Consider the following 25,290-nt stretch of genomic DNA (forward strand, 5'->3'; position numbering starts at 1 on the left):
CCTGGAGCAACTCTGCCAGGATGATTGAGCATCCAGTCACAGCAACAGTCTACCTTTATGAGCAGTTCGGGGGTCTCCCAAGAGCAGAGGGCTGCTCTGACCGAGTGAGCAGGGCTGCCCTTGGAAGGATCCCCGATGCCCACTGAGAGGCTTTGGCAGCTGTGTCTCCCACACTCAAAAGGCTGTCCCTGGCCGGACTCTCACCTGGAACCTTGTCAGCAACCAGCCCCCCCCCCTTCAGCTCCGTAGGGACCAAACGGAGCCAGGAGAGATTCTACGTTTATTGAGGGTTGGGCATGGACCGTCATTGGGGGCCGGAATAACTTACATTGTCCAGAGGTGAAAAGGTGGCGCTTAATATCTCTACCCAGTGATACGGGGCTAAGGTATTATTATATACAGGGATCTGTACAGATTGGGGGATACCCAAGAGGCCAGATTTGAGGGGAGGGGGGAAGTCACAGCAGGGGCACCCAGTAAACGAGGGAAAGTGGGGGGGGGGACTGCAGCTTTCCCCACCGGAGTGGCCAACTCTCCCTCTCCAGGCCCGTCCGCCAAGCCCCACCAGCTCCCCCTGGCCAAACAGCTCCAACCCGAGCCCAGGCCTGGAAGCTCTGCCACCCGCTGTGCCAATCCCCCTCTGCAGCTCCTTCACACTGCTGGGGCCCAAACACTCAGCGTGGAGAGGTGCCAACAGGCCCCCCAGCACGGCCCTCCGGCTGCACCTGAGCAGAGCTGCTTGGGCAGCTGGCACTGCCAACTCGTGCCCACCCCCGAGATGGCCAGCAGCCGTTGGGGTGACTGAATTCTGCCCCCTCAAGCCACTCAGGAGGACCAGCCCCCTCCGAGAGGGGTTTCGGCGCCAGCTCCATTTTCTTTCAAGCTTCAGATTTGGTTCGTAGTCCGGTCACAAGGCCTGCGTGGAGACGTGAGGGTCCTGCTGGCTGCCCACTGCTCGGGGCCTTCTGGCCTGCAGGCCTTTGGGCAGGAGGGCCTCCGGTGCCCAAACTGCCTGAGCACACAGCTGCCCGCCCGGTCGGGTGCCAATGTCACTGCCACGGAAGGCAAGGCTGGACGTGGCGCTGCAAAGACCCAGAGCGCCTTTGCCAGTCGGGTGGCCTCTCTCAGTTCAGCACCTACCCCAGGTCAGCTGCGCTCTACTCTCGCTGCCTCCCCCCACTGCTGATCACATTTGGCCCCCCTTGTCCTGGGAGGGTTTGAATTCCTGGGGGGGGGAGCCAGTTCTCCAGCCAGAGTAGAGCTGGGGCCAGGGGCCAGCTTTTGTGGGTGCCCAGGAAAGGGAGGCAGGACCCTCTATGGGCAAGCCCAAAACCGCCCCCTCTCCATTTGGGGAAATGAAAGCGTTTGAGCTCCTGGAGTTTGGATGGCAATGAAGTGGCGCGTGAAAAGGTCATGGCTGGTGGGCACAGCACGATGGGCAGGGGTCCTCTTTGTACAACAGAGGAAGCGGGGCTCACCAGAGTCCGGCCTGCAGTTCCCCCATGTGACTTGGGAAAGGGAAGGCCGGCCAGCCTTTCCCCCACCCAATTAGGGGCTAGAGGAGGGGCCAGCGCCCTTCCCTGCCCTTTCTCTCCCCTCCCTCTTGCCCTCCCCGTCCCCCTCCTAGCACCACTGACAGGCTGGCAGGCGCCTTCCGGGGCAGCAGCTGGGGATCCCCCTGGCAGCAGAGGTTGACCCAAGGACTGTCTGGGCCCTGGAGAAAAGCGGGGAGAGCCCCGGGGCCACGTCCTCCCCCGCATGGCTCCCCAGCCTGGGGGTCAGTCAATGCACGGAGCAGGCCGGGCCGCCCTAGAGTTGCAGCTGGTCTGTGATCTTGGCCACCAGGCTGCGGAAGGCCAGGGAGGTGCCGGCCTGGCGACGGAAGAGCACCCCGTGCAGCCCCCCCAGCCGCTGCAGCCGGCAGACCTCCACCTCGAAACAGCAGAAGTGCTCGCTGGCGCTCTTCCCGTGGGTGCAGGAGAGGACGAAGGGCTCCGTCTGGCGGCGGCAGCAGTTGGCAGAGTCCGTGGCCTGGCAGAGGGCAGCCAGGATGGCCTCGGCGGAGCGGGTGCTGGTCAGCTTCACATTCCAGGTAAATCGGAGCAGCCGGGGTTCTGCTTCCTTTTGATGCCAAGGTAAATTGCAACTGCGGGCAAGGAGGAGCAGGAGCCTGCTAAGCGGGCGCAAGCGGCAGATGCCCCGAAGGCCCGAGGAGGGGGACCCCGGCCTGGCTGTGGGCAGAGATCGGCCAGCTGCACCATAACTCCGGCCCAGCCAAGATGCCCAGGGGGGCTGCTTAGCCTTGTCTGGCTTTCCGATCTTGGCTTCAGGCAGGGGTTGTTGTTGTTATTGTGGGGAATGGAGGAGGAGGAGGAAAGAGGGTTAGGTACGTCTGCTGCCTTGAGTTACTCATAAAAATAATAAAGCCACAATATAAATAAATAAAAATAAACTTCAGCGGACTGTAGACATTGGACGAATCCAGATAACAGGTTAGGTAGCCCTGAAGACCACAGACTAGTTTGCAGAGGTAAAGCCAGCCCCCTCCGCCCCCCCCAAACTGAGCTGGGCTGCAGACACACACGTTTACACCACACAATCCTCCTCTCATGCCCCCCCCAGCTGAACTCTGCAACTGAGCTGAGGGAACAAAATCAATACAACTGGCTCCTCTTGCCAAGGTTTCCTGCTGCAGTCAAGGAGCTGAAGTGCCACCCCCCCCCCCGCTCTCCGTCAGCCCCCTTTGGCCTTTAGAGCTTTCGACCCAGCCTTCCCACAGACAGGGGGGGCGCCCCCCCCCCGACTCACCTTGTGAGCGCAGGTCCCCTGATTCTCTCAGGTTCGTCTGCGACCCTGCAGGGCAAAAGAGAGGAGCAGCAATGAAGAGGATGTGGGGAGTGGCCATGGGTTTTGCCCCCCTCCCTCAAGCGGGTGGGGTGCACCACCAGGCTTCATCCGGGGAAGCTCCCCCTCCACCGTCAGCCTCCAGGTCCAGAACCCCTGGGAGGCGGCCAGGGGCACACGGGCAGCCTGGCTCCTGCCATTCAGGACTACAAAGAGGGGCTTCCCGGAGCCACACAGTCCCAGAGTCTGCTGCCCAGAGAAAGGGGGGGGGCTCCTCCTTGTTTCTAGGGGCAGGGGCTCGGGCGGCTGCTTTGCCTGGGTGCCTTGCAGCCAGGGCCGAGCAGCCGAGGCCCAAGCTGACCGCCTGGCTGAGGACAGGGAGCAGGCTGGGCTTTTCCAGGGCTCCCATGCAGGAGCTGGCCTGCTGCTCTGCCTCCACCTGTGCGAGGGGCTTTGGGGCGCCCACAGGCGGGCCCTGGGCTGGGCGGGCTCTTAGGCGGCCTTGCTGAGAGCCTCTGGGGGGCAGGGGGCACCTTGGGCCTGGCTCCCACCTGCAGCAGAAGAAAGAGTCCTGGAAATCCCCTTTTGCACCTCTGGAATTGGGGAAAGCCAGCGGGGGGGGGGAGGGAGGCGCTCTGGAGCAGCCAGGCGCAGCCAAAAGGCATCCCTGTGTGGGGGGGTCAATAAGGGCTCTAGCCAAGCAAGGGGGAGGGTGGGGGAAGAAGGCAGCGAGAAAGGCAGCCGCAGCAGCAGAGAGGGAGGAGGGGGCGGGGGGGGGCAGCAGCCACTTACTGATTTTAGATCCTTGAGGCACTGAAGCACCCGAGATGCACCTGTTAGAATTCTGCCGCTTAGAGGGGTCAAGAGTGACCCTGAAAACAGAGAGAAGCCAGAGTGAAAGGGGCGTGGGGAGCCAGCAAGAGAGGTTAGTGGGGGGGGGTTTGGTCCTGCCTCTGAGGCTGCAAACGCTTGGGGGGGGGAGGAAGCAGAGCCCAGGATGTGCAGGGAAGAAGCTCCTTCCAGCTGGTTTTCGGGGTCGGGCTCCCTTTCACCTCGGACTGCCTCACAGAGGCCCCCCAGAGGCTGCTCCGGCTGAGCCCCCCCAAAAGCAGAGTGTGAATCCTGCCCTGCCCTGTTGTACCTCCGTGTCCTCCGTCAGCCAGGCAGCTGCCCGCCCTTCCTTCTGCCGCCTTTGACACCCTCACCCCCCTCGGGGATCTGGCTCCTTCCTCAGTCCACAAAGACCCCCAGCTCCTGCAAGGCCCCGCCCATCACCTTTTCTGCCCCACAGCCCTGCCAAGGGACTTGTGGGGCCCATGGAATCCTTCAGTGTAGGGCTGCCTCTGACTTTGGCCCTTCACTTCCACGCCCCCCTGGTTGGGGGAAGGGGCTTCCGGTTCTAACTTTCCTGCCTTGGACTGCCCAGTCCCAGCAGCTGGGACTGGGCAGGGGGTGGCCCAGAGCCTCCCTCTCCTCTCCCAAGAGGGTCTCCGGGGGACACAGCCGCCTTCAGCTAAGCAGTGCTGGGGAGGAAGCAGCTGTGCCCAGGCCTCTGGGCGGGGGGGCTTGAGAAGCCATGCGTGCCCCACCCAGAAGTCATGCTCCTTTGCTCGCCCTCCGGGGGGGGGGTGTTCAAAGGCAACCCAGCTTTCTGTCAGAGATCATCCCCCTCGCCCCCGTCATTTAGGAAATCTACAAGCCCCCCCGCCCCCGACTCCCAGGGCCTCTGCCAGGTTTATAACTGCCCACCTTTAAAACAGGCAGTTTCCTTCCTATTTCGCCAGCACAGCGGCTGCAGCTATGCAAGGACTTGGTGGGGAGGGGAAGAGACCCCTTGGTTTTCCCTGGGTGGCAGACCAGGGCCAAGCAGGCTGGGAAGGACCTGGGGAAGGCTTCACAGGGGGTCCCCAAGGCCGGGGTGGGGGGGCTGAGGAGGGGTTGCGCAGGGGGGCCTCCGTGGGGCAGAGGCAGCTTCCTTCAGATGGGAGAGCCTCAAGGCAAGCGGGCACCAAACTCCTGCTGGGCCGGGCGCAGCTGCTCCTGGCAGCCTCCGAGACCCCCAGGGGGGGGCCTGACCCAGTGGGGCAGTACTGGGGGAGGGGCCGTGGAGGGTCTTGAAGGCCTGGCTCGCTCTGGAGTAGAACGGAGGAGCTAAACATCCCCCAACCTTCCCCCCTTCACTCTCTCCCTCTTTCGAAGTACAGAGAGTCCTTGACTTACAGCCGTTTGTTTAGTGACAGTTCAACAGTACAGAAAAAAGTGGCTTACGGCTTTTTTCCACACTTATGACTGACTGTTGCATCATCCCTGTGGTCATGTGATCAAACTCAGTCACTTAGCAACTAACTTGTGTTTATGACGGTCGCAGGGTCCCCTGGGGGTCAGGGGATCCCCTTTCGTCACCTTCTGACGAGCAAAATCAATGGGAAAGGCAGGTTCACTTAACAACCGTGTTCCTAATTTAACAACTGCAGTGATTCACTTAACAACGGTGGCAAGAAAAGTTGTAAAACGGGGCAAAGCTCACTTAACAACTGTCTTGCATAGCAACGGCCATTGTGGGCTCAGCTGTGGTCGTAAGTCGAGGACTGCCTGTATGTTATCTGCAGAGGGGCCAGGAAAGGGGCCGAGGAGCTGCCTGCAGTCCACAAACTAACTGGGGGGTGGAGGAGCCAATGCTGCAGCCCCCCCAGCTTCCCCCCCCCCGGCCACTTACCTCCGCGTGAGCTTCGAGGTCAGTTTGCTGAAGAGGTTGGAGGTGGCCCGGCTGCGGCTCTGAGGCAGGGTGGGGGCTTCGTGGGAGAGGGTTGGCGAGGGGGGCGGCCCATTCTGCACACCGGTGCCACGCCGGTCCCGCACTTGTCCCCCATGGAAGGTGCTGCGGATGTTGGTGCCGCGAGAGAGCCGGCTGCGGTCGGAGGAGGAGGAGGAGGTGGCAATGCTGTGGCTGGAGGGGGAGGCCGGGGGCACCCGACTGGTGCCCGAGCTGCGGGGGGAGGAAGCAGAGGGCCACTCAGGGCGTGGCAAGATTCTTCGCCACCAACGAGGGCGGATGGGGGGCCCAGAAGAACTTTGGGGCAAAAGATTTGAGACATCCCAAAGTTTTGGCCTTTGAGCCCTGAGCCACAGCTGGCCTCCTGCAGCCCCTCCAGGCCAGAGTGACCCCGTCCTCCTTGGGATGCTGACCCTGAGTCTGGACTCTGGGCACGAGATGACTCAAGGCCCTGCTCCTCGGTGGGATGCCCAGGGCGACTCAGGAGCCGTGGGGCAGGCGCTCGCAGGCATCCTGTGCCCCTCCTGCACTCCTCTCTGGGGAGAAGGAAAGGGGGCTTCTGGGAGGGGGCTGCTACCAAGATGGACATGGCTTTCTTGGTCCTGTTGGGATGCAACAGCTTCTGTTTTTCCCTCCGGAAATGAGAATACATCTTCAGATGCAGCGTTTCTCAGTCACTTGAAGGTGGGTGGACTTCGACTCCCAGAATTCCCCAGCCAACATGGCTGGCCAGGGAATTCTGGGAGTTGACGTGCACTCAACTGCAAATGGCCACGGTGGAAACACCCTGCCCCAGACCCACCACAAGGCTACCGCACACGCCCCGCCCCACCCAAGTCCACCTGTTCTCCTTCCCATTCTGGAGCAGGGAGTGGCGGTCGCCCCCAGGTCTCTCTGTGCAGACGTAGGTATTCCGCCGGGTCATCATACTGGACGGGATGTTATTCTGAAACAGGAAGACGGCCGGTTCAGAGCCTGGGTGCTGGGGGCCAGGTAGGCCAGAGGGGCTCCGGGGCCCCCGAAATCAGGGGCATGGAATGGGGTCAGCTGCATCAGATTCTCAGCATCGTATTCGGCAACTTAGACATTAACAGAATTAACAGAGACCTTGGAGGTCTTCTAGTCCAGCCCACTGCCTAAATAGGAGACCCCCATTCTGGATAAATGGCTATCCAATTTCTTCTTAAAAACCTCCAGTGATGGAGCACCCACAACTTCTGGAGGCAACTTCTGTTCCGTTGATTACTTATTCTGTCAGGAAATTCCTCCTTAGTTCCAGGTTTCCTGACAATTAAATCAGTGAAACGACTTCCTTCCAGAGGTTGTGGGTGCTCCAACACTGGAAGTCTTTAAGAAGAGTCTGGACAGACACTTGTCTGAAATGGTATAGGGTTTCCTGCCAGAGCAGGGGGTTGGACTAGCAGATCTCAAGGGTCCCTTCCAACTCTTCCCAGACACGGAAGAGGCCCCAGAGGTCACCTAATCCAAGCACCTCTTTGGGCAGGATCTGCTTCGGCTTGGACACAAGAAGCGTGACCAGAAAAGTAGGTTCTGGATTTGGGGAGACCCGGCTGGGATCCAGTTTTTGCCTGGCTCCATGAATGCCGGGCCCAGGAGGACCCGGGCGGTGCTCGGAAACCAGCCGGCACCCTCTCCGGTCCCATCCTGCAACCCCCGGCGTCCAAGGAAAGCCCCTTGGTCCTGGCAGGGAAGGAATGCCTTTCTCCCCGGACCCTGGGGGAATGACCCTGGCCCCCCGCCTGCCCCCCGAAAGAGGGTCCGTGCTGAGGGAGGAGGCTGAGACCGCCAGCCCCCCCTCCTTACCGTGTTGACTGCGCTGTCCTTGCGCCGGTCGGGGATCTCCGATTTGTTGGGGTTGTTGGCGCTGCTGACCATGGGGCTGGAGGGCGGGAGGCCCCCCCGGCCGCTGCTCACCACGCTGCCGCTGGCCTTGCGCGAGGGCATCCGCTCCTCCTTCAGCTCCCCATCCCCGGCACTGGTCGGGCTGCGCTGGGGGTGCAGGGGCACGGGCGAGGGGCCGCCTGGGGGGAGGGAAAGGGGGCATTCTCAGGGGGGACGGCCAGTGACCTTGAGGAGGGGGACCAAGGGGCCCAGGACGGAAACTATGGTGGGTTTAATTTCTTTTCAATTTCCTCTCAGATGAAAACAGAATAAACACCTGTGTTTTTCAAGCAGGTAGTTCTCAACTTACAACAGTTTGTTTAGTGATCATTTGAAGTTACAACACAGTGGAAAAAGTGACTTATGACTGTTTTTCACACTTATGACCATTGCAGCATCCATTCATGGTCCCTTGATCAAAATTCAGATTCTTGGCCACTGGCTCATATTTATGACGGTTGCAGGGTCCCGGGGTCACGTGGTCCCCTTTGGTGACCTCCTGACACGCAAAGACAATGGAGAAGCCAAATTCATTTAACAACCAGGTGATTAACTTATCAACTGCAGTGATTCACTTAACAACAAGGTCATAAAAGGCAGCAAAACTCACTTAATAACTGTCTTGTTTGGCAACAGAAATTTTGGGCTCAGTTGTAAGTCGAGGACTACCCGTGTTACGTTCCCCTTCTCAACCTGCTGGCCGTCTTGGATGCCCCTCAAACCTCTGGAAGGAGAGAGCTCCACAGCTGCTGGAGTTTAGAGGGATCAGAGGACTCCTCGAGGCTATCAAGCCAACCCCTGCCTGCAAGAGGACCCCAAGCTCCCTCCAGCCTCAGCTTCACACAACTGCTGTGTTCCCATATTATGATGTGGGGGGCATTCTGGTTCAGACAAAGCTAAGAGAAGGGCTAGGGGTCTGCAAGCCAGGATGCTATGAACAGGAACCGCCTGAGGCCCTCCGGGCAGGGGCTGGGGGGGGGTCACCAGACCCTCCCAAGAGGGGTCCTCGGTGCCCCAGAGTCGGCAGGGGCACCGGCCACTTACAGAAATCGCTGTGCCGTCGCTGCCGGTGGTATGTGGAGGAGGCCCGCTGGCCCTTGGCGTGCGAGGAGGACTTGCTGGTGCCGTTGGAGACCTCGCTGGGCGGCCGCGCTCGGGCCAGCGAGAGGCTGCTGCCGGTGCGGGACTCCCCCCCTTCCACCTGCTGGACAGAGCAGAAGGCCAGGACCCTCAAAGCGGCGGCACACACGGCTCCCCCAGGCACGTGCGGGCCTGCAGTTTGGGGGCAGCTGCACCACTCTCGGGGGTGAGGGGGGGGGGTGGGGGGGCAGAGATGGTTCCTTCCTTAGGCAGCTGGAGTCCGGCTTCTCAGAAGCCAGGGACCCACCCCCCACACCCAGGATGGGTCCCACAGCCCCGTGGTCCTCGGCTGGATCCAAATCCTGCCCCCTGTAGCCGAAGGCAAGTCCTGGCCAACTGAGCACGTCTGAAGCACGTGTGCCGCCCCACTGCGGCTTTGCATCAGGGAGGCCCCTCCTGCTCGAAGAGGCAGCCTGGGGGGGGGAAAGGGGGGCTTTGGCAGCATCCATACCTCGTTCTTCCTGCCCAGCAGCAGGTAGGTGGCTGTGACCTCGTTGTACTTTTGGTTGGCCAAGGCTTCCTTGATCTCTTCCCGGGTGTAGCCCATGCCCACCATGACCTCTGGATAGGGAGGAGCGGAGGCAGCGGGTTAACCCAGCCCAGGAGGGGCTAGAAGACCCCACAGCCAACAGGGGCAGGCGATGCTGGCCGGCTGCCTTGGTGCCCAGGAGAGCAGCAGGGCCTTGGTAGCAGGCCCTTCAGTCTGGGGCACCTGTCCAGGTGGGGAGCTCAGGCAGCAGGATCAGCCGCAGCCGCGGGGGGGGGGGGTCCAGGGCCACTCAACCCCAAGCGGGGGGGGCGCCCTACCTATGCGCTTGGCATCCGCAAAATCCTCCTCGGGTTCTCGGTAGGGCTTCAGCTCCTCCCCCTCGTAGCCGATATTAATCCACTTGTCCTTCATTATTTGCTGGGGGAGGGAAGAAGTGTTAATGGGGGATCGACCTGCTGGGGCCCCTCCCAATCCTGCCAATGCAGCCCCCTCGGTGCCCACCTGGCAACCTCATAAACCCCACCTGAGGTATCTGGACACCCGGGTGAGCAGTCCATGCAGTCCTCAGCACATGCTCAGAGGCACCTTAAATTCTTCACCCTGGGCCAAGGGACTATCCCCCCCATCTCTTTCCAACATGGGTCTCCATTTCAGGGGAGGCACAAACAGCCCCCCAATAATCTACAGGGTGCCTGCAGAGGCTCAACCCCCACCCCTGCTGTAACGCACTGAGCTGTGCCAGGCGGGGAGGGTGTGGGCTGCTCAGTGCCTCCCTGACACACCATGCAATTATCCTTGAGTCAATTAGGCTAATTACAGTCATTGGTGGGGAGGGAGTCAGGGGAGGAAGGCTCAGCAGTGGGGAGGGCCAGATCCTGTGGAGACGGTTGCTAATTAAAGGCCCGGCTTCTGGTGGGTGTCCGGGAAACTGGCATGGGGGACGGGCAGTGCCAGCTGCGCTCCTTCAGCCCCAGAGGGACCACAAGGGAGGAAAGAGCATCTGGAGCCGCCCTGGCCTGGCAAACTGCCACGCGGTGCTTGCAGCGGAGCTGGGCCACGCCGGACCCCCTCACCTCCAGGGTGCAGCGCTTGGCAGGATTCAGCACCAGGAAACGCCTCAGGATGTTTTCACAGTCCGTGGACATGTAGAAGGGGACGCGGTACTTGCCACGCAGCACGCGCTCCCGCAGCTCCTGGTGGGGGGGGGGTGGAGAGGCCTGTTGGTCAGACACAGCCTGGCTCTCCCCCTCAATCCCTCCGGGCAGCCAGTCTGCTGGGGGGGGGCAGCACTGCCTGGCCAAGGGTGCCAAGGGGCTCATGCCAAGGCCAGTGGCTATGTGCCGGGGATATGTCACCCACTCGTTCCCCTGGTGGGAAGCAGCCTTTGCAGCTTCAGGCATCGGGAACCGAGCAGAGTGAGAAGAAAAGTTGCTTTGCGCAGCAAGGCGGGAGATCCGTCATATCAATTAATAAAATAAAGAAAGAAATAAACAGCAAAGGGCCCTGAGCACAGAAAGGGAAGGCCGTAAGCCCAGGTGCTGAATGCCCAGCTGCCCTTTCCTTTCCCCCAGGCTGAGGTTCGGCCCGTCCCGAGTGGATCCAGAGCCATGAGCCCATCTGGCACAGGCCCCCACGAGCATCCCAGCCAGCCCCCCCTTTGCAAAGAGGACTGCAGCAGAGGCTGACCTCGGGATCCCCTCCTTGCAACTGCGATGCCCCGACCTGCGCTGCCCTCTGCTCCCCAAAGCTTCTGCCCCACGGCCTCACCTTGAGGTTCTGCCCGTCAAAAGGAAGGGAGCCGCTGACCAGGGTGTACAGAATGACTCCCAGGCTCCAGATGTCCACCTCCGGCCCGTCGTACTTCTTGCCCTGGAAGAGCTCCGGGGCAGCATAGGGGGGGCTCCCGCAGAAGGTGTCCAGCTTGGAGCCGAGCGTGAATTCGTTGCTGAAGCCGAAGTCGGCTATTTTAATGTTGGCATCCGCATCCAGCAGCAGGTTTTCTGCCTGAGGGAGAGGAAGGAGGGGGGTAAAGTTTTGCTGCAGCCCCCGGGCCCAATAAACTGCATCCGAAGTCTAATGGCCAGCAAAATGCTGGACGGAGAAGCGGCCCAACTTGCAGCTTCCGTGGTTCTTCCAGCTCTTCCAGTGAATCAACCAACTCTGAGAGCAGGCAGCAAGTCTTCCCATTTTACAGGTGGAAGCACTGAGGCTCAGGGGGAAGGTTTCTCCAGGGTCACCTCACAAAATCCAGCCCCTCGGTGTAAGCTTTGGGGGCTGCCCCAGGATGGCTGAACCATTGCCCCCCCCTCAGGACAGGAATTGGGCAGGGGGAGGGAGAGATGGCAGCAGTGCTGAAACTCCCCACCTTCAGGTCTCTGTGTACGATATTCTTCTGGTGACAGTAGTGCACAGCCGAGACGATCTAGGGGTGACAAGGAGGGTCCTGGCTAGGGTGCAAGCCTCCCCCTCATTCCCCCCTCCAGCACCTCCACAGCCCCCTTCCAGGCAAAGCAGCTGAGCTGGAGCTTCTGCCCTGGAGACTGGACTCCTGGGCCAGGCGAGTGTCCAGTGGAGGAGGGGCTCTCTCTTAAACCGCCCCCCATGCCAGAGGGGCCCATTTGCCCAGCCAGGTGAAGGGACCCAAGCGAACTCTGCCAGGCAGCCAGAAATGCCCCCCTCTTGCTTGCCCACCCCTGTCCAAAGCCCAAGGAGCGGGCATTCTCGGTAGCACCACGAGGCCCAACCTGTCTGAACTTAGCCCGGGCTTCTTTCTCCTTCATGCGGCCGTGGGACACCAGGTAATCGAAAACCTCTCCTGAATGAAGAGAGAAAAGACGGGCAAGTGAGGCCAGCCTGGATGCCAGGGCCAGAAAAAAGCGAAGGGGGTGTGTGTGATGGTAGGGGCCATGGACATTTGGACCCGGGGCCATTAGTGCCAGGGAAGGGCAGGCGAGGCTTACCGGCGCTGGCATACTCCATGACCAGGTAGAGCGTCTTCTCCGTCTCGATCACCTCAAAGAGTTTCACTGAGCAAAGAGCCAGAAGCAAAGTCAGCCTCCCCAGCAAGGAGCTTCTTCTCTATGGGGGGGGGGGCTTCTTCACTGACGCTGCAACTGCCCCCCTCCCCCGGTCACCCCCACAAACCTCGCAGGTCTCTTTTTAAGGGTGGAATATTTTGTGTTATTTGGATTCTTAAATGCTGTTGCCGCCTCCAAGGTCCCCCGCTGGGGCAAGCGCTAGTGAGGGACGCCGCACTGGGCGAAATTGGGGGAGCTAAAATTCTGTGCGGCAAGAGGACAAACGGGCACGGAGACCCCACCAGGCGATTCTGCAGCGTTCCTTCCTGGGGGAGTGCGAAGCCTTGTGGGGGGCATCCCACAGCACTCCCTGCTCCCCAAAACTTTGCCTCTGTCCCAGATTCTGCTCATTTCTTGGGAGGGTCCTTTTTCTGACCCCCACATCTAGCAAGCTTTTGCAACCTGATGCCCTCTGAGCCCCCGTTCCTCTCTCCCACAAGCTGCCTGCTGAACTGAAAGATGAACCCCCATTTTGCCCCAGCCTCCCCTGCCCCCTCAGCTGCTGAAGAGCACGACTTCCTTGGGGGGGGGGTGACATGTCCACAGGGTGTCCTAGACTTCTGTTTCTTACCAATATTGGGGTGATTTAGTCCTTTCATGATCCTGACTTCTCTGAAGAGCTGCAAAAACGTCCCAAACAGGAGTTAGCTGACCCCTCCCCCAAAACTACAGCATAACATTTTTCTCTCCAACAATCCCCTCCCTCCAAAATGCAGACCGGTTTTAAATTCCCCCAAACATGGATGTTTCTGTAAAAAGGGAAGGCTCGTCCAGTTTTGCTGGCAAAAGGAAAATGGGTCTTTTCCTTCATTTATCCTCCCCTGCGCATAAATCTTTATTGTATTATTTTCACTTTTTGCTGTAGCTGCTATTGCTGTCATTTCCAACAGTCGCTAAAGGGATGGTTGTAAGTCCTGGCCTGCCTGCCTCTGCGATCAGGTCCTGGAAGGAGACCTGAGGCTGGGAGGAGGAAGGCGAGGTCTGGTCAGGTACCAAAAGTTTTGAATTTGACAAACTCCAGGGAGCCTCATCAGGCTTGGAATGCAGAAAAGGGCAACAATGTAGGGCTGGGAGGGCCCTGAGTAAAGTCTTGGGCTCCCAAAATGTTCATTCCAGCCTTTGAAAGGCCCCTTTACAGCTGCAGAGGAAGAACGGATCAATATCACTCCAGGTGGCCAAGATATTTTTTAAAGCCATCGCACTGGATGCAGGCATTGCGATGCGTTTTAGAGGCTTCTCTTTAGATCTTTTTTTTCTTTTTCTTTTTCATGTGCGTTAGCAATAAAATGATAATAACACATTAAAAAACAGTCTGGGGACTTGCCATGAGCCGTCAAAAGTGCCGGGTCAGGCTTCACTGGTCCCAGGCAGCCTTTCCTCTGTGCTTACATTTATGTCTCCCTCTCTTTGCAGTTTGGCTCACTTGCTGGAGCGCTTTGCTCTGAGTGTCTACAGCACCCAGCTCTGGGAAGGGCCCCTAGCTTTGACCTGCAGATAACGGATTACCGGGTTGTCAGGTCTGAATTGGCTGTGGTTGTCTTGCCAGGCTGTGCTGGGGGTTGGATGGCCTTTAATTGATTAACCATGATTAATAATAACCCCTTTCAAGAGGATCTCCCAAAGCAGTTTTTGTATAATTAAATTATAATGAATAACAATGCTGCAGAGCATGTCTGGCTGTCTGCTTGCCCTTCTCCCAGTTCCTTCTCTCAATTTCATTCACTCCCAGTGAAGACACTTTTGGAAAATTCGAGGGGTGTGTGTGTTTCTGTGCATCTGAAGGGCGCTTTCCGCCCCACCCCCACCCTGTCAGTCACAACATAGACCCCACATTCCCTTCAGGGCTCTCACTGACCATCCTTGGCCACTGATGGGGAGTCTGGCCCCTCACCACAAAGGAAAGCTGGGGCACCCAAAGGGTCAGCGGCTGAACCAATGGCGACTGAGTTTGCCCCTCTTCCCTGAAGCTCATTTGTCCTGGAGAATCCAGCCACTAATTAGCAGGTCCGTCCCTCCCCCTCCCCCTGGGATGCTGGCAGAAGCCGGGTTTCCACAGCGACCAGCTTAGACTCTGAGCCATAATTACGGAGGGGGGCAATGGGGAGCAGTGTCTCCCCTCCCCCCCACTGCTGGCAGGAAAGGCAGGGAGCCAAGAGGGAAGGGGGGGGGGAAACCTCAACCTGCATTGCTCCCTCCGAGGGTGGCACCCTGCCTGCCAGGCGGGGAAGGGGCTGGTTAGGCCTGCAGAGGGGAGGGGGCTGCATCTCTTTGTGGGGCTGCCCTTTCTGGGCAGATGAGGCCATGGCACCCCTCCCTCCATGTCCCCCCCAGATCCCCTGGAAGGGGATACAGTGAGCAGCTGAGCTCAGAAGCCCCCCTTCATCCCCCCAACATTTGCTCACCTTCTGGAGACTTGTTGGATTGAGCTGCGTCTTGTCAATTATTTTGATAGCCACCTTGGGAAAATACAATGCAGAAAATCAGTGGGGCTCCCAGGGTGGGGCCTCACAATGACTGGGCTGAGGCCTCAGTGGCTCCATGGAGCGGGGAGGGGGTCACAGGCCTCCTCTGCCCCTGCCTCGGCCAATTCAAGAGGGAAACCCACAGCACCCCACACACTGGCCTGGCTATCCCTGGGGCCGGGCGCTTCTCTGGGTCTGTGGGGAACCCTTCCCTCGTTCACCGCCTGTGCTCTGGCCCAGCGACCTTCCCCTTTGCTTGCCAGCTCTGCGTCTCCCCTGGCCAGTTTCAGCTGTAATGGGGGGGGGGAACTCTCCCACTTCCCCAACAATCTCTTACACCCCCCCCCCAGGTCTCCACACCCGAAAGGTCACCCAGCCTCTGCCGACTCACCTCCCTGCCCGTCAGGATGTGCCGGGCCAGCTTGACCTTAGCGAAGTTGCCCTTGCCGATGGTCTTCAGCAGCCGGTAGTTGCCGATGTGGGGCTGCTCGTCGGGGCAGGAGGCGATGGAGTTGCGGCACCGGGCACCCAGTGAGCGGCTGGACCATGACGAGCCCTTTTCGGACCGGCTGCTGGCCAGGGTAGAGGGCTGGGGGGACAGTGGTGGCGTCACCGGCAGGGGGGCCGGCTCGAGAGTCACCACTGGGCAGCGCTGGTGCTAGGGGGCAAAGGAAGGGTTACTGGGGTGCTCACATAAAGGGGGGCACGAGCCCTGCCTGCTGGCAGCCCCATTTCTCCGGGCAAGCCTTTGCCAACCTGTGCCCCACGCTTACCACCCAAAGCTCACCCCCCCCCACTATCCTTCGATGCTTGTGGCCAGTAGCTCAGGGAACTTTCCTCCCCAGGAGATCCCTCTTGGTCCCAGGAGTGGCTCCCTGGATCCTCTGTGACTGCACAGTTGGGTGGCCCAAAGAGACCCGGCTACCATGTTGCCTCAAGCCATGTTTTCTAACTCAGGTTTTGGTGCGTAAGCGGTAGTTCTTGCATCGTGCAAGACCAAATTGCTCAAGGAAGTGCGCACACTCAGATCGTGGGTCTTGCTCTCCTTGCTTTGGCTTGCGGGTGAAGGAACTGTGCTGAGTCTCCAGTCCGGTACCAGCTACCTTAATGTGTGAATGCAGCCAGAATGAAAAGCGAGCAAGGAAGTTATGCTGGGAAGAGACAGAGAAGCAGCTGGGGCTCCAGAGGATTTGGGCCATCTCCTGAACAGGGGGGTCGTTCACACGACTCACTGAACTAACCCACTTCCTGGGTTTGTACAACATGCTGAACCATGAACTAACCAAATTCATTTATTAATTAACCAATTAATCAATAGAATAGCTTGCCTCCTGGTGGTGTGGGTGCTGCATCACCTGAGGTTTTCAAAAATGGACCACCTTTTGACCTAGATGGTAAAAAGCTCCTGTCCTGAACAGGGGGCTGGACTAGAAGACCTCCGAGGTCCCAACCCTAGGATCCCATGTTTCTAAAATGGAGTAGATTCACACAACCCTCTAAGAAAACTATCCAAGGGGAAGACTAACCACAGTTGATTCTTCAACTGATCCAGTTTGGGGGTAGTGTGAACCCAGTCTCCGAGTCTGACAACCCCCAAAGCCTTTGCTACGCAGTGCCCTGTGCCGGGCAATCAGCCGGTGCCTTCTGGGCGCTGATTGCCCTCCCTGTTCTGGGCACAGCTTTCTGCATGTGTCAGCCAAGGGTGGGCACCGGGGGCCTGACTGCACGGGGCCAGGATGGGCAGGGCCAGGCAGCCTGTTCACCTTCGCCTTCATCTTTTCCACGGCTGAGAACAGAAAGGCCAAAGGCTGAACAGGGCCTTCTCCATGGCACAGTGTGTGTGTATGTGTATGTGGGGGGGGGGGGATGTTGTGTGTGTACCCTCCCAGTTGGGCTTTACAGACCACTAAGACGAGGGTGGCCTGCAGGATTCTGGGGGAGCGTTTGAGCGGGGAACCTGATCAAAAGAGCTCTTGTCTCTTTTCCTTTCTGCAGGATTCGCAACAGCCTGCCCCATGACTCAACCTGCCCCACCAGATGACCTCTTAGGGGCCTCGTTTCCCTTGGTGGAAATGCTTGGAGGAGAACCCCTCCAGGCTGCCCTCCCTGCAGCAGTGAAGAATGCCGGGCAGAGACGCCCGGAAGGAGCCGGGTGTGACGATGACCTTGTTACTTGTTTCCAGTTAGAACAAACCTCCTTTTGTGGCTTCTGGCCCTGGGCTGGGCGGGGGACGTGCCCATAACACAGCTACTTGTTGGGGGGAGGGTAAGGTGCGAGATTCCCACCCGAAAGCAAATCTTATCTGCTGAAGAGCGGAAACCCTCCCTGGGCCGGCCAGGAGGAGCGTCTCTTCCCGGGCTCCCCATCCTCTTGGCAGAGCAGCACCAAAGCGGCCCTTTTCCTCACCCAGACCCTCCAGCCAGCTGCCCTCCAGAGTTAGGATTACAAGTCCCACAATCCCCAGCCAGGAAACATTCCCTTTGGCCCAGGGGCTTCCGTTCATAACCAACAAGGCTCTGAACTCAGCCGTAAGAAGGCAGCAAGGACACACATATAGCACACACACAGACCCATCTGTCAGTTTTCCCAGATTTCCTGTCGGCTCTTCCCAGAGCCCGCTGACCGCTGACCGCCCGCTCCCTGGGAATACAGGCAGTCCTCACCTTACGACCACAGCTGAGCCCAGCATGTCTGTTGCTGAGCGACATGTTTGTTAGGTGAATTTGCCCCATTTCACGACCTTTCCTGCCACAGTTGTTAAGTGCAGTCGTTAAGTGAGCAACACAGTTGTTAAGTGAATCTGGTTTCCCCATTGGCTTTGCTTATCAGAAGGTCGCAAAAGGGGACCATGTGACCCGGGACACCGCAACGGTCATAAATGTGAGTCAGTTGTCAAGCATCTGAATGCAAGTTACGTGACCAGGGGAAGGCTGCAACCGTTGTAAGTCTGAAAAAAGTCACTTTTTTCAGTACCGTTGTAACTTTGAACAGTCACTGAATGAGCTGTTGTAACTCAAGGACCAGCTGCAGTGCACAAGATGGCCGCAGCCATGGATGTGGGCCGAAGGCGTTAAAGGGCGGGTGGAAATATCTGGGTTCTCCGTTTCTTTCTTTGTGGTCTCCAGGGCAGAGGAGAGAGGCCGAAGGAAGCGCGATTCGATTCCTCTCCCGGGGAAGGCAAAGGCCCAGCGCAGGAGGGGCCCGCCTGGCTTGGCGAAGGCGTCGGAAGAGCATTTGACTGCACTCTGGATACAGGTAGTCCTTGATTTACGACCACGACTGAGCCCAGGGTTTATGTTGCTAAGTGAAACATTTGTTAAGTGAGTTTGGCCCCATTTTACGACCTTTCCTGTCACGGTTGCAGCCGATGAGTTAGTAACCTGGCTGTTAAGTGAATCTGGCTTCGCCATGGACTTTGCTCGTCAGAAGGTCGCAAAAGAGGATTGCATGACCCCGGGACACCACGACCGCCATAAATACGAACCAGTTGCCAAGCATCCAAATTTTGGTCACGTGACCCTGCGGATGCAGTGATGTGAAACTCGGCCCATGTAGGCCAACCGAGGGGAGGAGCTGGGCACGCTCCCCTTCCAAAACCCGAATGGGGCAAGGAGAAGAAAACGGGCCCCTCCAGAAGTACAGGATATGGAATAATGAGAACAATTAACCAGCGGAACAGCTTGCCACCAGAAGTTGTGGGTGTTCCATCACTGGAGGTTTTCAAGAAGAGATTGGATAGTCTTTTGTTTGGAATGGAGTAGGATAAGGGGGTTCAACCTTGGGAACTTTAAGACTCCCTGGGGAATTCTGGGAGTTGAAGTCCACAAGGCTTAAGGGGCTGGATTAGAAAACCTTCAAGGTCCCTTTGTGCTCTATTTTGATTCCTTTGTTCCTTCCTTCCTTCCTTCCTTCCTTCCTTCCTTCCTTCCTTCCTTCCTTCCTTCCTTCTACCTGATTCGAGAGAGAAGTTGCTGCTGCTCATCTCTTTCTGGCCCCATGTCTAAAGGGGGATTCTTGGGGAGGAAAGAACAGAGAGCGCCCCCCCCCCCCGGTGCAGCTGACCAGGCAAGGACTGGAGCCAAGGAGGTGGGGGGGGGGCGCAAAAGTCAGAAACTTTGGCTGGCCTCCTCAGCAGGGGGGTGAGGAACAAGGAGGCCTCCTCCAGAGAAAGCTTTCAGAGGACTCTCCTTCCCTGGGCAGCTGGGCGGGGGGGGGGGGGAGCTGGACACAGGCCTGCTGGAAAGCTCCCTGCATTTCCTCGGTGCAGGAATGCCTCGGTGCATTGTGGGATGCCCAGGAACGCTGCCTGTCTTCTCGTGAGTGCGCAGGGCAAGGGGAGGAGGGAGGGGCTACAGCGGCCCCCCTCTTCAGCACTCATCAATAATGCACTGGAAAACAGCACTGCATGCTTCAAAGAAATGGAAATGGCAGGGTGGCGGTGCCCCTGGTGTGTGCCTGTTGTGTAGATCCTCTCACTCCAGGGGGGGGACCTTTTGGAATGCCTGAGGCGTGCAAAACACTGCCGTCCTTTGGACACCCCCTTTCCCCTGCTCGAGGCAAGTGCAAAACCTGGGCACATCATGAAAAAAAGGGTGCTGGGTACACAGCCGGTTCTAGGCTGCAGTAAAACCAACCATGACTCGAGGAATTTCAGTGCCAGTTCCCTCTTTCAGTCACTAAGCAGGCCAGAAGGGGGTCAGTTGGAACAAGGCCAGTGGAGTCCAGAGCCTTCAGCCCAGGGATTGCAGCTGCCCTGGCACCCTCAGCCCCAAAAGGTTTTGGCCCCCAGTCAATCCGAAGAGAAAGCCTTCGCCAGAGTCTTGTATTGCCCTTCCCCCAGTACAGGTGGGGGAAAGGAAGCCAGCCAGGAGGCTGAAGGTCAGACCGCTGCCAGTGTGGCCTTAGGCCAGGGAGGTGGAGTGCCACTCGGTCCCACGACCACCCTCAGCCACGGAAATCCTCTGGGTGATTCTCTCACCTGCTTTTCCAGCCTACCTCACGGGGTTGTTGTAAAAAAATCTGGAGCTCTTGGACGAAAGCCAGGATAGTAATCTAACAAATCCATAACAAATAAACTGTAACTACTCATTCCCTGTATTTTTATACAGCTTTTGCTTGCTAACATTCCAATTTAGATTACTACCTTTAAACTGCTGAAAATTTGGTTTGTTTTTCCCTACCGCTCTCCTTAACGGAGGCTCCTTTCTGGGTCCTTTGCCCCACGACTTCCTTTCTAATGGGGTCCAGGGGAAAGTTGTTAGCAGACCAGCCTTCCTTCCCAGCTTCTCACCCCTCTCCTTTCTCAAGGGCCAACCCTGGCAGGACCCTGCGGGAGGGCCAACATCCTCCCTGGTCTGGCGAAGAAGGGCCCCCCACAGCACCCACACCAGCCCCAGACTGAGCCCCAGAGCGCACCTGGCCTCTCTCCCCAGATCCAAGCGGGACTCTGCGTGCAAATCTGGACCTCCTCATTTCCAGCCAGACCTCTGTGGCTCTCATGGGCTCCACATCTCTCAAAAGCCAAGCCGGAGAGCAGATCTGCAAGCCTCAGGCTGCCCTCGAGGTTTACTCACGGGCAGGGAGGCAGCGCAGGTCCCGGGACCGTGGGAGGCTCTCTGAAGCACCCGGACCCAGTTGGGACTCAGGGCAGCACCTTCGCTCAGCAGCGGCTTCTGTCAAACTGGCAAGTCGTTCACTCCCCGGAAGCCCCAAACGTTATTAACTTTTAATCCAGGAAGATCATCACAACAACAACAGAGGAGAGCCCAGGTGATCCAGGAAGCAGCCCTGCCCTGACACCTCATCTCCGAGAGTCACAGAGCCAGCAGCTGCTGCTCTTTCAGGGGAAACCGGAATGGCGGAGGAGCTCCCCAACTGGGTGAGCGTCCCACTCGGGGTGGGAGGCTGGGGCACACCTAGACAGCCGCCCGCAGGGAAAGCCTGCACAGGGGTGGATCCACGCCCACTTTCCAGGCCCACACACCAAGGGTGTAGCATCCCCCTTGAGCCAGGGCTGTTTACAACAACCAGGTCCTCCAGAAGGCACAGAGCAGCCCGGGACCAACTCTTGGGGGGGGGGATGTTCTCTAGCCCAGCCTCCTCAAGGCCCAGCCGCACAAGGAGAAGCTGTTGGCTAAGGCCATGGGGAAGGCAGGGAGCTCGGAATCTCAAGGTTGCAAAGCAGGAGATGGTGCCTGTCAGTCTCTGCCAACCTGGCATGACCGAAGTCTCAGGACTCTGGAGCCGCCGCTCTCCTCAAGGGTGTAACGTGGGGCCAGGGGCAGCAGCTTCCCCTCCACACCAGCTTCGTACAGAGCTCTGGGTGTCCCTTGGAAGCTTGGGGAAGGGGCATTCGTGGCAGGGAGGGGGACTCGTGGCTTTGAACAGGCAGGACCTGTGGCCTTCCAGCTGTTCTTCACTGGGTTCACTGGCTTGGGCTACCAGGAGCTGCAGTTGCCTGGCCCTGTTTGGAGGCGCCCCCCCCTGAACTGGTTTGGCAAAGAGCTCTCGAGCAAGATGGCACCTCCTGTCTCACTCAGTTATTCACACTTTCTGTACTCCTTGATCTGAGTGAGCTGCTGGGCTGAAGCTGCTTGGAGCCACACCCGGAACTCCCAGGCCCAGGCAGGTAGGGGCAGGCTGCATTGCTCACCTGCAGGCCAAAGGAGTTCTCAGCACATGCTCAGAGGCACCCTGGTCATTTGACAGCTACTGGCCATGGACGCAGGTGCTAGGGGCGATGCCTAGCTGGCTGCCATGGTGAGGACCTCGCTGCCATGGCAACACAGCGGTGCGGCACTCTTCAGGAAGCCTTGGTGATTGGTGATGTGGCTGACAGCAGTGGCGGCGGCAGAGAGGGTGGGGCCTGAGCCAAGGAAGGCCTGGCAGACAGCAGCCGTGGGGCAGGGGGGGGGCAAGCGAGCAAGGACCAGCACGGGGAGGTGGGGGCACTGAGGCTGGAAACAGCCCCCTCCCAAGTGGGTGAGCAGAGTCCACGAGCACGCGGAAGGAGATGCGACAGGAAGCTGGGATTTCAGCATGAAAAGAGGTGACATCCTTTGTCGCACAGACATAAATACACCCGCCCACTGCAACTGGAGTCCCACACGGCTTCAGAATAGCCTGCTAGTGTTGCTAGGGTGTCAATCAACAGCGGAGAAAGTCTGTGCTTGGTGGCCCTGAGAATCTCTGGGGCCCAGGGCCTTTTTGCATCTAGGAATTGTCAGAGGCAAAACTAGGGCCTGCACCCACCTTCCCCTCAAAACCCCAGAGACTATTTGCTGACAGTCTCCCCCACTTGGACAGCCCTTGACAAGGGGCACAAATCCAGATGCAGCCAAACAGGTAGAAGTAGCTCAGCCTCGGGGGGGGGGGGGACTGGCTAGGTTGATCCAGGCAGCACCTAAAGCGCAAGGCACGGGCATTCACACGACACTCAGAGTCCACACCCGCCATTCTGCCTGGCCAAGGACACAGAGGCTTGCTTCTAACGTCTTTTGGCAAAACCTGGTCAGGCAGTTTGGTTACAAACACATCAAGAAAGAGCCAACTTATAAGGGCCCCCATGAAGTCCTGAAAATGGCATGTTGTGTAGGCTTTTCTGAGAGGAAGCCCCACAGAAGAAGGGCCGGCACAAACACACATGCTTCAGACTAAATGATGCGGAGGGGGGAGAATACTCCTTGTTTCTCTCCTTTGGAAACAGCTGGGCAGAGACCCCGGGGACACCAAATAACGAGCAAGCAGGTCTGCACTCAGGACATCCCCTCCCCGGGGAGAGTATTCCGGGACAGTAAGGAGCTCCTGGGTGTCTGTGGAGGCGACCAAAGCCTGGGGGGGGGGGAAGTATGCAGAGAATTGGGGGGGCTCGGCCTGCAGACCACTGCCCACCTTTGGGGCACTCCTTCGGGCAGCCGAGGGTGCTGGGGCGGCCATCGAGATCTCCGGCCGAGACCCGCTTCCCAGCCCCTCGGAAAGGACCCCCTTTGACCGCTTGCCTGCCGCCTCCTGCCTCCCCCCCCCCGGGCTGTAGCGGGCGAGGCCGCACGCAGCGCGGCAAAAGCAGCAGAGTCACTGCCGGGAGCTGCGGGCTGCCCCTCGCTTCGGCCGCTCACCGGAAGCCCCTCCGCTGGCCCCCGGCGAGGCCCACCTCCCGGCCCGCTAATACCTCCGCCAGGGCTCCGGCCCCCTCGCGGGCCTGCCTGGGAAGCCGCGGAGCGCCGGCGGCCGGCCCAACGGGGGGATCTCCGCCCTGAGGCTCGGTCCCGCGGGAGACCCGAGCTGCTCGTGTTCCGCTCCGCGGGTCCCGGCGCCGACCCCCCACCCTCGCCCCGGAGCGGGGGAGCCGAGCCGGCGCGGAAGCGCTGCCAACCCCGCCGCCAACGCCGGGCTCCCTGCAGCGCCCGCCCGACCCAGCCCGGCTTTCGTCCGGCCCCGGTTGATAGGAGGGGCCGCCGCCGCGGAAGACTCACCGGCTCGGAATTGCGTTCGTTGCCCGCCGCCAGGGCGATGCGCAAAGACATCTTCTCCCGGTGTCCAAGCCCGGACACGGCGGGGGCGACGACGGCCGCTTGCCTCCCCCAAGCGGCCACTCATGCGCCCCGGCGCGCTCGGAGGGCGAGGGGCGAGAGGGGGGGCTGAAGGGAGGCGGCTGGAGCGGCGGGGGCGCCTCTGAGCGGAGACGCGGCTGAGCGGCGCCTATTCGGCTCGGGGGGCCATGGGGGCGGGGGGTGGGTGGCGGGGCTGCCGCCGCGAAGGCAGGCCCGGGGACACTCCGCTCTCGGCCGCCGCCTCTCGCTCGCCGTCACTGCCGCCTCGGTGCCCGGCCCGGCCGCCGCACTCTCCCCGCAGGCAGGAAGGGGTAGCGGCGCTTCCTGCCACCCCCCATGTGGCTGCGTCCCCGCGCTGGGGGGGAGGGGGAGGAGGAGGAGAGAAGCGGACGCAATGCGAGTCCCGGGAAGCCCCCCCCCGTCGCCCGGAGCGGCTCCTGAGCCCCCCCCCGGCCAGGCGGGGCGCGTTCAGCGGGGGCTGCTGCCTGGGGAATCCGGATCCATGGAGGGAGGTGCCGGCATCGGCCGCTGGGTCGAGGCAGCGGCTGGTCCGGGCGGCCGGAGAGGCGGGCGTCGCGCAGGAGGAGGAGGGAGGAAGGGAGAACGGGGAAAGGAAGGAGGGCGTCGAAGAGGAGGCCGGACCGGGTAGACGACACACGGCAGGCGCAGGAAGCGCCCCCGAGCTGCTTAAAGCCGCCCGAAGGACGATTCTGGGCCGGGAAGGCCGCCGGGGGCTCAGGCAGCGGGAAAAGCAGCTCCCAAGGCCAGCCGGCGTAGTCCGGTTGCTATTCCCGAAGTCACGCCGCTTTCTGGTCCCTGAAAAGCCGCAGCGACCTGGAAGGATGTTTTTCGGAGCGCGCGCGGAGGCCGAAAGCCGGGCAACCAGAGGGAGGAGGAAGAGCTGCCCTTTGATTCTGAGCCGCAGGCGGAGAGGCCGGTTCAGATGCAACGGGATTTCTCACCGAGGACCTACGATTGGGGGGGAGGGGCGGGGGGGTGTATATTCCCTTCTCCCGGGCAGTTGGCGACTGTGTGCTGTCCTGAGAAGGCGCTTCCTCCAGGCAGGGTGAGCCAGGCGAAGGCTGCTGGACACTGGTGTCCGTGGAGCTCCGACCTAGCCTGTCCCGGTTTCTCCCCCCTGGGCACAGCCGGCCAGGAGACCGGGTGAGCAGGAGAGGAGGAAGAAAGCCTTGGGGGGCAGGTCGTGATTGCCCATCCTGGGAGGGGAGGCAGTCTGCTCTCTTCTCCGGCCAGGGTGGAAGCGAAGGACCGGCCATGGCAACCGGCTCGGACTTCACGGCGGGGCCGGAACAAAACGGCCTGCTTGCATCCTACCCTCGCCCGTCAGTGGGCTACGTGGCCATTCCAGGCTTTGGGCCAGTCTCCCGGTCATGTTTTTCCGAGGGTGGCCTGGGATAGATTATACGTGATGTATTAAAGGTCTTAGGTCGGCACGCCCGTGCAGAGGCGCGTAAAGGTCTTCGAAGGAGAATAAAGCACGGAAATTGTGTGCGGCTTGCTTCCTTCAAGCAGGGCTGTCCACCTGGCAAGGTGAAGACCTGGGGACTTCATATCCCATACTCCCCCAGCCAGCACCGCTGGGAGCTCAAGTCCCGGGTCTTCACCTTGCCCGGCCTTCGTGGGAAGCTCCGCCTCCAGCCGCGGCCCTTCCGTGTGGGAAACGTGTGGCATGCGGAGGGCAGGGGAGACCCGGGTTCCTGGGCGGCTCCTCACCAGGCCGGTTTGTCTGGGTCGTGCACAGCCGCAACCCTCTGCAGCCTCCAACCGGCAGCCGCGATCTGAGTGGGGGCCGCGGATGTCCAGGCTGGCATTTCACCTTTGCCACCGGCCAGCGAAGAGGGCGAAGGTGCCCGTTGGCTGCAGCTCGCAGAGGGAAAAGCCGGGGGGGGGGAGCAGCTTCTCTGCAGGGACGGCGATTGTGCAGCATCCCTCGAAATACGAAGCGCAGCCCGGCAGGGATCCCCACGGACTGCGCGGACGGACGGATCGGTCTCTGCGGCCGAGCCGCCGGGATTTACTGAACCGGCGGCG

The 25,290-nt window shown here is 59.9% G+C and overlaps 1 protein-coding gene across 7 annotated transcripts; it reads right to left on the reverse strand.

Annotated features, from left to right (window-relative positions):
• Positions 1-261: 261 nt before the first annotated feature.
• On the reverse strand, positions 262-23,352 carry MARK4 (microtubule affinity regulating kinase 4). Of its 7 annotated transcripts, none has more exons than XM_039361936.1 (18): positions 23,161-23,352; positions 15,080-15,277; positions 14,629-14,682; positions 12,798-12,846; positions 12,110-12,175; positions 11,894-11,964; positions 11,515-11,571; positions 10,917-11,153; positions 10,223-10,342; positions 9,467-9,566; positions 9,111-9,220; positions 8,564-8,720; positions 7,442-7,659; positions 6,460-6,563; positions 5,561-5,830; positions 3,637-3,716; positions 2,809-2,853; positions 1,940-2,146 (listed from the first exon to the last, which is right to left on the reverse strand). In XM_039361936.1, the coding sequence occupies exons 1-18, from the start codon at positions 23,209-23,211 to the stop codon at positions 2,082-2,084; spliced, it is 2,052 nt and encodes a 683-aa protein (XP_039217870.1). In that variant the 5' UTR covers positions 23,212-23,352; the 3' UTR covers positions 1,940-2,081. The 7 variants fall into 7 exon arrangements, with proteins under 7 accessions (XP_039217869.1, XP_039217865.1, XP_039217864.1 ...); XM_039361933.1 differs by lacking the exon at positions 23,161-23,352 and adding an exon at positions 17,353-18,844 and having other exon boundaries at positions 15,080-15,346; XM_039361932.1 differs by lacking the exon at positions 23,161-23,352 and adding an exon at positions 17,353-18,839 and having other exon boundaries at positions 8,564-8,723; positions 15,080-15,346.
• Between the last annotated feature and the right edge of the window lie 1,938 nt (positions 23,353-25,290).

The sequence above is a fragment of the Crotalus tigris genome, unplaced genomic scaffold (genome assembly GCF_016545835.1).
Source record: "Crotalus tigris isolate CLP2741 ecotype Arizona unplaced genomic scaffold, ASM1654583v1 scf7180000019364.2947544272:3078424, whole genome shotgun sequence".
NCBI lineage: Eukaryota > Metazoa > Chordata > Lepidosauria > Squamata > Viperidae > Crotalus > Crotalus tigris.

Bases quoted from the DNA above. Each gene is read 5' to 3' on its own strand.
- MARK4 (XM_039361929.1), bottom strand. From the start codon at position 17,502: ATGGGGAAACCAGATTCACTTAACAACTGTGTTGCTCACTTAACGACT. The intron at 11,965-12,109 runs GTAAGCCTCGCC...CTCTTCATTCAG, and splicing joins CATGGAGTATGCCAGCGCCG to GAGAGGTTTTCGATTACCTG. The intron at 11,154-11,514 runs GTGGGGAGTTTC...CCTCTCCCTCAG, and splicing joins TCGTACACAGAGACCTGAAG to GCAGAAAACCTGCTGCTGGA.